Below are 12,290 nucleotides of genomic sequence, written 5' to 3'. Positions count from 1 at the left end.
GGGTGAAAGGAGGGCAAGGAATAGAGTGAATTGGAGCGATGTGGTATACCGGGGTTGACGTGCTGTCAGTGGATTGAATCAAGGCATGTGAAGCGTCTGGGGTAAACCATGGAAAGCTGTGTAGGTATGTATATTTGCGTGTGTGGACGTATGTATATACATGTGTATGGGGGGGGTGGGTTGGGCCATTTCTTTCGTCTGTTTCCTTGCGCTACCTCGCAAACGCGGAAGACAGCGACAAAGTATAATAATAAAAAAAAAAATATATATATATATATATATATATATATATATATATATATATATATATATATATATATATATATATATATACAGTTCTATGCAAGAGGATTAGACCCTTCCCAGCGGAACCACTCCATCTATAATTAACCATCAACCCTTAAGTAGAAATTAAATGCTCACAACACTTTGCATTTCATTAACCTCTATTCACCCAACAAACAGAACACTGTTTACCCAACAAACAGAACACTGACAAAACACATACACACTTATATTACTTAATTGTATTTATTCAGCACTTGAAGAGTAGTTCATATGAGCTGTTTAGGTTGTACACTAAGTGGATTTTGATTGGTCTGGTGGGATATATGGACAATTTGTCTTGCAGGTCGTTTGACTTTTGCAATGATGAAGGAACCTGCAATCTTTATGACCAGCACTCTCTCAACGTACCTGATGACGTGATCAGCACCTCCAACCCTGACTGTGTCCACTACTCTCGTATGTAACCAATCTTTTCCTACTATTAACACTTCCATATACAGTAAACCCTCGATTTAACAGATTAATATAGGGATGGGGTGTCTGTTAATGACAAAAGTCTGTGAAACCTAATGTAACCTATGTGTAATTTTTAATATAATATACAACATGCATTTATACAATATGCATTTCACATACTTTCTTTTAACTCTTCTCTGACTTAATGCCATTTTGAATTGTAAGGATTGCAAAATTATTTAGGAAATAAAGTGGAGATCCTCTGTATACAACCTGACTGCATGATAGCTTGTGGTAGACTGAGACTGAAACGAAATGAGTATACCCCATGCTGCCAAAAACAAATGTGATATAAAATGCACATGGTTTGCCATTTAAGATTTTTTCTATTTCTTAGAAATTCAAAAAAATATTGATAATGAATGTATGATTATTTGCCCAGTCTGTTACATCCAAAATCCATTATATTGGGGTCCATTAAATATAGGGTTTACTGTACACCCAGTTATTCTATGATTGTGATCAATTCTTCTGTACATTACCAGTCTGGGCATCACTGGACTTCAAATGCTTATGGTTGTTTTTTTTATGTTAGCTGAGACAGCACGGGCAGCTGAGTCCAAGTGATGATTTTCTTTCTTAGACTTCCTCTGCTCTTAACGCTACCTCATTAACTTTTTAAAGGTCGAAAGTTTGGAAAAAGAAGATAGTGTTGAAAGTATGTGACCTTGGAAAGGAGACTTGTGTGAGGAAGTACCAAGAGAGATTGAAAGTAGAATGGCAAAAGGTGAGAGCAAATAACATGAGAGTAGTGGGTGAGGAATGGGATGTATTTAGGTATGCATATGTGTGTGTGTGGGCGTTTATGTATATACATGTGTATGTGGGTGTGTTGGGCCATTCCTCGTCTGTTTCCTTGTGCTACCTCGCTAATGCAGGAGACAGTGGTTAAGCATAATAAATAAAGTAAATGGTATAAGATAAAATATTTGTATTATTCATTTATGTATTTATTTATCATTTATTATACTCTGTCGCTGTCTCCTGTTTTAGCTGTTTTTCACATCAAGCAAGGTAGTGCCTGAGCCAGGTATCCAATTTATCGACCAACCCCTTGGGATGGATGAACAGCTGCAACCAGGATTTGAACCTATGTGCTCGACCCTGGGCGGCCCATGAATGTGCCACAGTCAGGAACGCTAACCGGTGCACCACAGGGTTATACCATGAGAGAAAAATCACCTTTGGTGGTACAATCTCGTTGAAGAATTTCTCACTCCAGAGGATTTCTTTGAAGTTGCAGGAACCCTTAGATAATGGGTCGTTGGATTCTACAGTAGTAATAATAATTTTTTTTTCATATTTGATTACCATTTCCTGTGTGAATTACCATCAGGAGACAGATGAAGAAACACACATCTGCTTACATACACATTTATAATAATAATAATAATAATAATAATAATAATAATAATGATAATAATAATGGTAATGCAAACCACCTCGACCAAAACACCCTATATCTGCCACTGTATCATCAAACACATTCAACAAACCTTCAAAATACTCACTCCATCTCCTTGTCACATCACCACTACTTGTTATCACCTCCCCATTAGCCCCCTTCACTGAAGTTCCCATTTGCTCCCTTGTCTTACGCACTTTATTTACCTCCTTCCAAAACATCTTTTTATTCTCCCTGAAATTTAATGATACTCTCTCAGTCCAACTCTCATTTGCCCTCTTTTTCACCTCTTGCACCTTTCTCTTGACCTTCTGCCTCTTTCTTTTATACCTCTCCCACTCATTTGCATTTTTTCCCTGCAAAAATCGTTCAAATGCCTCTCTCTTTTCTTTCACTAATAATCTTACTTCTTCATCCCACCACTCACTACTTTTTCTAATCTGCCCACCTCCCACGCTTCTCATGCCACAAGCATCTTTTGCGCAAGCCATCACTGCTTCCCTAGATACATCCCATTCCTCCCTCACTCCCCTTACCTCCTTTGTTCTCACCTTTTTCCATTTTGTACTCAGTCTCTCCTGGAACTTCCTCACACGAGTCTCCTTCCCAAGCTCACTTACTCTCACCACTCTCTTCACCCCAACATTCTCTCTTCTTTTCTGAAAACCCCCACAAATCTTCACCTTTGCCTCCACAAGATAATGATCAGACATCCCTCGAGTTGCACCTCTCAGCACATTAACATCCAAAAGTCTCTCTTTCATGCGTCTATCAATTAACACGTAATCCAATAACGCTCTCTGGCCATCTCTCCTACTTACATACGTATACTTATGTATATCTCGCTTTTTAAACCAGGTATTCCCTATCACCAATCCTTTTTCAGCACATAAATCTACAAGCTCTTCACCATTTCCATTTACAACACTGAACACTCCATGTATACCAATTATTCCCTCAACTGCCACATTACTCACCTTTGCATTCAAATCACCCATCGCTAGGGAAAATGATTTGGTTAGGGAAAATGATTTGGTAAATAGAGAAGAGGTAGTAAAAGCTTTACGGAAGATGAAAGCCGGCAAGGCAGCAGGTTTGGATGGTATTGCAGTGGAATTTATTAAAGAAGGGGGTGACTGTATTGTTGACTGGTTGGTAAGGTTATTTAATGTATGTATGATTCATGGTGAGGTGCCTGAGGATTGGCAGAATGCTTGCATAGTGCCATTGCACAAAGGCAAAGGGGATAAGAGTGAGTGCTCAAATTACAGAGTAATAAGTTTGTTGAGTATTCCTGGTAAATTATATGGGAGGGTATTGATTGAGAGGGTGAAGGTGTGTACAGAGCATCAGATTGGGGAAGAGCAGTGTGGTTTCAGAAGTGGTAGAGGATCTGTGGATCAGGTGTTTGCTTTGAAGAATGTATGTGAGAAACACTTAGAAAAACAAATGGATTTGTATGTAGCATTTATGGATCTGGAGAAGGCATATTATAGAGTTGATAGAGATGCTCTGTGGAAGGTTTTAAGAATATATGGTGTGGGAGGCAAGTTGTTAGAAGCAGTGAAAAGTTTTTATCGAGGATGTAAGGCATGTGTACGTGTAGGAAGAGAGGAAAGTGATTGGTTCTCAGTGAATGTAGGTTTGCGGCAGGGGTGTGTGATGTCTCGATGGTTGTTTAATTTGTTTATGGATGGGGTTGTTAGGGAGGTGAATGCAAGAGTTTTGGAAAGAGGGGCAAGTATGCAGTCTGCTGTGGATGAGAGAGCTTGGGAAGTGAGTCAGTTGTTGTTCGCTGATGATACAGCACTGGTGGCTGATTCATGTAAGAAACTGCAGAAGCTGGTGACTGAGTTTGGTAAAGTGTGTGAAAGAAGAAAGTTAAGAGTAAATGTGAATAAGAGCAAGGTTATTAGGTACAGTAGGGTTCAGGGTCAAGTCAATTGGGAGGTAAGTTTGAATGGAGAAAAACTGGAGGAAGTAAAGTGTTTTAGATATCTGGGAGTGGATTTGGCAGCGGATGGAACCATGGAAGCGGAAGTGAATCATAGGGTAGGGGAGGGGGTGAAAATTCTGGGAGCCTTGAAGAATGTGTGGAAGTCGAGAACATTATCTCGGAAAGCAAAAATGGGTATGTTTGAAGGAATAGTGGTTCCAACAATGTTGTATGGTTGCGAGGCGTGGGCTATGGGTAGAGTTGTGCGCAGGATGGTGGATGTGTTGGAAATAAGATGTTTGAGGACAATATGTGGTGTGAGGTGGTTTGATCGAGTAAGTAACGTAAGGGTGAGAGAGATGTGTGGAAATAAAAAGAGTGTGGTTGAGAGAGCAGAAGAGGGTGTTTTGAAATGGTTTGGTCACATGGAGAGAATGAGTGGAGAAAGATTGACCAAGAGGATATATGTGTCAGAGGTGGACGGAACGAGGAGAAGTGGGAGACCAAATTTTAGGTGGAAAGAGGGAGTGAAAAAGATTTTGAGTGATCGGGGCCTGAACATGCAGGGGGGTGAAAGGCGTGCAAGGAATAGAGTGAATTGGAACGATGTGGTAGACAGGGTTTGACGTGCAGTCAATGGATTGAACCAGGGCATATGAAGCGTCTGGGGTAAACCATGGAAAGTGTGTGGGGCCTGGATGTGGAAAGGGAGCTGTGGTTTCGGTGCATTATTACATGACAGCTAGAGACTGAGTGTGAACGAATGGGGCCTTTGGTGTCTTTCCTATCGCTACCTCGCACACATGAGGCGGGAGGGGGTTGTTATTCCATGTGTGGCGAGGTGGCAATGGGAACAAATAAAGGCAGACAGTAGGAATTATGCACATGTGTATATATGTATATGTCTGTGTGTGTATATGTATGTGTACATTGAGATGTATAGGTACGTATATTTGCGTGTGTGGACGTGTATGCATATACATGTGTATGTGGGCGGGTTGGGCCATTCTTTCGTCTGTTTCCTTGCGCTACCTTGCTAACGCGGGAGACAGCGACAAAGCAAAATAAATAAATAAATAAAGTAATGGTAATAATAATAATAATAATAATAATAATAATAATAATAATAATAATAATAATAATTTGACAAGAAAATAGTGAAATTGGAGAAAAATGTAGCTTAGATATTGAAGCTTATTGATACAGTGGTTAAATTGATGAGAACTGCTATTGACATTTGTGTAAATAAATTATACATTTCCTTTTTCCATAGCCAGAGGTTGAACCATTATGTGACATTCATTTTTTCATTCATTTCAAGCTAGAAGTTTCAGTTTTCTAAATTGTTTCTTACATTTTTCATATGTATATATATGTATGTGTGTGTGTGTGTATATGTGCGTATGTATGTGTATGTGTGTGTATGTGTATATGTATGTATATATGTATATTATCCCTGGGGATAGGGGTGAAAGAATACTTCCCACGTATTCCTCGCGTGTCGTAGAAAGCGACTAGAGGGGACGGGAGCGGGGGGCCAGAAATCCTCCCCTCCTTGTATTAACTTTCTAAAATGGGAAACAGAAGAAGGAGTCACGCGGGGAGTGCTCATTCTCCTCGAAGGCTCAGAGTGGGGTGCCTAAATGTGTGTGGATGTAACCAAGATGTGAAAAAAGGAGAGATAGGTAGTATGTTTGAGGAAAGGAACCTGGATGTTTTGGCTCTGAGTGAAACGAAGCTCGAGGGTAAAGGGGAAGAGTGGTTTGGGAATGTCTGGGGAGTAAAGTCAGGGGTTAGTGAGAGGACAAGAGCAAGGGAAGGAGTAGCAATACTCCTGAAACAGGAGTTGTGGGAGTATGTGATAGAATGTAAGAAAGTAAATTCTCGATTAATATGGGTAAAACTGAAAGTTGATGGAGAGAGGTGGGTGATTATTGGTGCATATGCACCTGGGCATGAGAAGAAAGATCATGAGAGGCAAGTGTTTTGGGAGCAGCTGAATGAGTGTGTTAGTGGTTTTGATGCACGAGACCGGGTTATAGTGATGGGTGATTTGAATGCAAAGGTGAGTAATGTGGCAGTTGAGGGAATAATTGGTATACATGGGATGTTCAGTGTTGTAAATGGAAATGGTGAAGAGCTTGTAGATTTATGTGCTGAAAAAGGACTGATGATTGGGAATACCTGGTTTAAAAAGCGAGATATACATAAGTATACTTATGTAAGTAGGAGAGATGGCCAGAGAGCGTTATTGGATTACGTGTTAATTGACAGGCGTGCGAAAGAGAGACTTTTGGATGTTAATGTGCTGAGAGGTGCAACTGGTGGGATGTCTGATCATTATCTTGTGGAGGCTAAGGTGAAGATTTGTATGGGTTTTCAGAAAAGAAGAGTGAATGTTGGGGTGAAGAGGGTGGTGAGAGTAAGTGAGCTTGGGAAGGAGACCTGTGTGAGGAAGTATGAGGAGAGACTGAGTACAGAATGGAAAAAGGTGAGAACAATGGAAGTAAGGGGAGTGGGGGAGGAATGGGATGTATTTAGGGAATCAGTGATGGATTGCGCAAAAGATGCTTGTGGCATGAGAAGAGTGGGAGGTGGGTTGATTAGAAAGGGTAGTGAGTGGTGGGATGAAGAAGTAAGAGTATTAGTGAAAGAGAAGAGAGAGGCATTTGGACGATTTTTGCAGGGAAAAAATGCAATTGAGTGGGAGATGTATAAAAGAAAGAGACAGGAGGTCAAGAGAAAGGTGCAAGAGGTGAAAAAAAGGGCAAATGAGAGTTGGGGTGAGAGAGTATCATTAAATTTTAGGGAGAATAAAAAGATGTTCTGGAAGGAGGTAAATAAAGTGCGTAAGACAAGGGAGCAAATGGGAACTTCAGTGAAGGGCGCAAATGGGGAGGTGATAACAAGTAGTGGTGATGTGAGGAGATGGAGTGAGTATTTTGAAGGTTTGTTGAATGTGTTTGATGATAGAGTGGCAGATATAGGGTGTTTTGGTCGAGGTGGTGTGCAAAGTGAGAGGGTTAGGGAAAATGATTTGGTAAACAGAGAAGAGGTAGTGAAAGCTTTGCGGAAGATGAAAGCCAGCAAGGCAGCAGGTTTGGATGGTATTGCAGTGGAATTTATTAAAAAAGGGGGTGACTGTATTGTTGACTGGTTGGTAAGGTTATTTAATGTATGTAAGACTCATGGTGAGGTGCCTGAGGATTGGCGGAATGCGTGCATAGTGCCATTGTACAAAGGCAAAGGGGATAAGAGTGAGTGCTCAAATTACAGAGGTATAAGTTTGTTGAGTATTCCTGGTAAATTATATGGGAGGGTATTGATTGAGAGGGTGAAGGCATGTACAGAGCATCAGATTGGGGAAGAGCAGTGTGGTTTCAGAAGTGGTAGAGGATGTGTGGATCAGGTGTTTGCTTTGAAGAATGTATGTGAGAAATACTTAGAAAAGCAAATGGATTTGCATGTAGCATTTATGGATCTGGAGAAGGCATATGATAGAGTTGATAGAGATACTCTGTGGAAGGTATTAAGAATATATGGTGTAGGAGGAAAGTTGTTAGAAGCAGTGAAAAGTTTTTATCGAGGATGTAAGGCATGTGTACGTGTAGGAAGAGAGGAAAGTGATTGGTTCTCAGTGAATGTAGGTTTGCGGCAGGGGTGTGTGATGTCTCCATGGTTGTTTAATTTGTTTATGGATGGGGTTATTAGGGAGGTAAATGCAAGAGTTTTGGAAAGAGGGGCAAGTATGAAGTCTGTTGGGGATGAGAGAGCTTGGGAAGTGAGTCAGTTGTTGTTCGCTGATGATACAGCGCTGGTGGCTGATTCATGTGAGAAACTGCAGAAGCTGGTGACTGAGTTTGGTAAAGTGTGTGGAAGAAGAAAGTTAAGAGTAAATGTGAATAAGAGCAAGGTTATTAGGTACAGTAGGGTTGAGGGTCAAGTCAATTGGGAGGTGAGTTTGAATGGAGAAAAACTGGAGGAAGTGAAGTGTTTTAGATATCTGGGAGTGGAGCTGGCAGCGGATGGAACCATGGAAGCGGAAGTGGATCATAGGGTGGGGGAGGGGGCGAAAATTCTGGGGGCCTTGAAGAATGTGTGGAAGTCGAGAACATTATCTCGGAAAGCAAAAATGGGTATGTTTGAAGGAATAGTGGTTCCAACAATGTTGTATGGTTGCGAGGCGTGAGCTATGGATAGAGTTGTGCGCAGGAGGATGGATGTGCTGGAAATGAGATGTTTGAGGACAATGTGTGGTGTGAGGTGGTTTGATCGAGTGAGTAACGTAAGGGTAAGAGAGATGTGTGGAAATAAAAAGAGCGTGGTTGAGAGAGCAGAAGAGGGTGTTTTGAAATGGTTCGGGCACATGGAGAGAATGAGTGAGGAAAGATTGACCAAGAGGATATATGTGTCGGAGGTGGAGGGAACGAGGAGAAGAGGGAGACCAAATTGGAGGTGGAAAGATGGAGTGAAAAAGATTTTGTGGGATCGGGGCCGGAACATGCAGGAGGGTGAAAGGAGGGCAAGGAATAGAGTGAATTGGAGCGATGTGGTATACCGGGGTTGACGTGCTGTCAGTGGATTGAATCAAGGCATGTGAAGCGTCTGGGGTGAACCATGGAAAGCTGTGTAGGTATGTATATTTGCGTGTGTGGACGTATGTATATACATGTGTATGGGGGGGGGTTGGGCCATTTCTTTCGTCTGTTTCCTTGCACTACCTCGCAAACACGGGAGACAGCGACAAAGTATAATAAAAAGAAAATAATAATAATAATAATTATAATAATAATTATAATAATAATAATAATAATAATAATAATAATAATAATGATAGTAATAATAGCTGATCTGTCTCCAACTATAACCATTATTCCTGTATATAACAAAAGTGTTCCTGACTCTGTCCACAACCTCCATATATAGCAGATCTGTCCCTGATTGTGTCCACTACTCCTGTGCATTGCAAATTTATCCCTGACAGTGTTCACTACCTTTGTAGTCTCTTTATGATATCATCCAGGACTCCCAAACATAGCCTGTCTCTCCCTGGCTTTGTTCACCATCCCATACATAACCATTCTAAATCTGTCCCTGCTACACTTGTATAAAACTAATCTGTTCCTGACCACTTCCACTACTGCTGCAGGTAACCATTTGGTCAGAGCTGCGTCAACCACTCTGTTTCTGAATGTTCATCCTTGTGGTACTTTTTCTTTCTTAGACACATCCTTTACTCCACTCTATAACCATTTAATCCCTGACTATGCCAACTGGTCTTATGGAGATAACAATGTAATAATCTTATCTCGGATTGTGCATACTACTCTCGTACATAACCAGTCTATCCTCGATAGTTATTCCCTTACTTATTGTGTCTTCTACTACTGTCCATCACCATTCCATATCACAGTGTCCATTAGTTCTGTGCATATATCTTTGTCTTGTGTCTCTATGTCCATTACCAAATGTTCCATACCTGTGTCCTGTATTGTGTGCTATCGATCCATGCTTGAATATTTTGTTACAAAAGTATCTAACCACTTGATGCCTGATTGTCCAGATTTCTTTATATAACTACTTGCTTAGTGCCTGACTGTCCACACTCTTATATGTAACTATGCCATGCTTGATTGTCCACACTCCTGTATGTGACTACTACCTGCTTGACTTTCCACACTCCTGTATGCAAATACTTCATACTTGGCCACCCACACACTTGTATGTTACTGCTTCATACCTGAGTGTTCATATCTCTGTATGAAACATTTCTTTGCCTGACTATGGTCAGTCTTCCTGTGTGTAACAGATCCAAGACTTCTAGTGCCCATTACTCCCATTTCTAGTCAAACTGTGCTTAAGTCCACTACTATTATAATGTCATGTACTTTGTGATTTCTCATGTTTCCTACTTATTCATGTAGCAACTCACTGCATATGTCCTTGACTGAACCATTCAGATAACAGTTGTGTGCTTGCCCACATCTGCTACTTCCATCCATAGCTGTTCTGTGCCTGTGTGTTGTACTTTAACACATAACAGCTTTGTGCCAGACTGAATCCATCACTTTTTTGTGTCACCACTCTATAAACACTTGTGTTTGCAACTCTTGTATATAACCATTTCTTACTGTCTTGTATCCCCAACTCCTCCTTGCAACAGCCCTGTTCCCAGCTGTGCCTTGACTTCTGAATATAACCATTTCTGTCTAACCCCACTATTCCTGACTGTCTGCTGCTACCCTATGTGAACACTTCATCCCTGACTGTTTCTTTAAATTTTACATCAACCCCCCAGCACTGCATGCAGAGAAATTGGTAAGTGCATGCTAAACCTATACCCAGCACATCAGTTATTTTTTTCACACACTCAACACCCAGTTGTTCTGCATCACTGTGAAATTAAACTAGTGTATACCGGGCTTGTTTTCCACATATTTTCAGAACACTCACTTCCATCATCATTACCTGTATGGGTGCACTGTATTCATACATGATTCCCCCATGCTGACTTTGTTCATGATTATTATAGGACTGTATCCTGCACTTGTTCAAGTGAATTCATGCATACTACATCCCAGTAAATTTATTTTTTTCTTCTACCATGTTTACATAATCATGTAAAATTTCTTCTATTCATACAGCACTCATATATATGATACCCTTATATACTGCACACATAGAGAATACTGTACTCTCTTGTAAATCATCTCATTTACATTTCAAACTTATACTTCCTATATGCATAATACTTCAATGTATGCTAAACACACACACACACACACACACAAATATATAATACACATAATATACCAGCATACAACAAACCATAACCACATTTCCATGTATTCATGCCACTTGTTCACTGCTGAACTAATGATATTCAGAATTTTATTCATGATGGTCATGTTCTGGCTCCCCTCAGGTAATGCCTTGGTAGACTTCGTAAAGCACGACAAGCAGGTACTGGCAGGCAACCGTGACCGATATGTCAAGAGTATCTCCACCACTAGGTGTGCCCAGGTCAGTCCTTTCACCTTCCACAGTGTATAGGCCAGTCCTATCACCATCCAGTATGTCCAGGTCAATTGTGTCCAACACTCATTGTGTCCATGTCAGTCATACCACCATCCAGTACATTCAGGTCATTGCTAACCACCAATCATTGTGTCATGTCAGTCCTGCAAGCATCCAGTGTGTCCAGGCCACTGGTACCACCATCCAGTTTGCCTACCTAGAAAATGAATAGCCTTTATGAACGGAACCAGTGTGGCCTCCAGAGGGGTTGACACACCACTGCTACAGTTTTGATCACTGCAGAAAAAAGCGAGTGTTGTAAATGTAGCTGGATCCTTAATTTCTTAATGTTACTTAATGAACTCATCAGGGAAAGATTAGTATTTACCAATACAATAGCTACTTTCGAGGTGAAAGATTAATATAAGGTACCACCTACTCATTAGGGGAAAATTTAGTGTTACTGTCCCAGTTAATCAACAGGGAAAGGATAAGTGTTGGATAATGCACCATTTACTCGTCATGGTGTTTGTTAATGTCCCAGTTATTCATCAGGGAAAGGATTAGTGTTAGGTAATGCAAAAACTGCTCAACAGAAAAAGCCTTACTGTTCATTCAAGCACCAACTACACACCAAATTGATGCAGCATGCAGTATGCAAGTAATCAAACATTATTTGTGTGCTAATAGTAGATGTAACACCAATAGTGTTTGTTTGTCATGATTGTCTTAGGTGGAAAGAAAGTAGAGTTAGAGAAAAGGAAAGAAATTAAACAGAGTTGCTTAGGTGTTTTTGGACTGTCCCTTAAAGGTAGATGGCTGGATGAAAAGGGAAAGGTGAAAGAAGGAAGAAACTTCCAGTTTCACTGTTTGAGGAAAGATATCACATTGCTCAATCACATTGCACAAACTTTGGGAAGTAAAGCTAAACACTTACCACGATCACAATCCAAGCCTTGGTGACAAGGATATACACAGACTGCTCATGAGAGCAGTGGCTGAAATGATACCCATAGAACAAGCAGCATCACATTTGACAGAAAGGGATAGTTGGAGACATAAGATGAACTTTTGATTTCAATATGGCTAATATATAGGTGAAGGAAGAATCATAGTGGTACAAACGTT

At 40.6% G+C, this 12,290-nt stretch overlaps 1 protein-coding gene across 1 annotated transcript in view; it reads left to right on the top strand.

Moving 5' to 3' along the window:
- The window catches only part of LOC139758821 (uncharacterized), a 94,734-nt gene that overhangs the window by 72,255 nt on the left and 10,189 nt on the right, over positions 1 to 12,290 (top strand). The window contains exons 20-21 of the mRNA XM_071680648.1: positions 632 to 744; positions 11,071 to 11,168. Of these exons, the coding sequence (XP_071536749.1) occupies positions 632 to 744; positions 11,071 to 11,168 (211 nt within the window). The remainder of the gene's footprint in view (positions 1 to 631; positions 745 to 11,070; positions 11,169 to 12,290) is intronic.

The sequence above is a fragment of the Panulirus ornatus genome, chromosome 31 (genome assembly GCF_036320965.1).
Source record: "Panulirus ornatus isolate Po-2019 chromosome 31, ASM3632096v1, whole genome shotgun sequence".
Taxonomy (NCBI): domain Eukaryota; kingdom Metazoa; phylum Arthropoda; class Malacostraca; order Decapoda; family Palinuridae; genus Panulirus; species Panulirus ornatus.
Note: the sequence above shows the minus strand (reverse complement) of the source record. Positions and strands in the feature narration are given on the sequence as shown.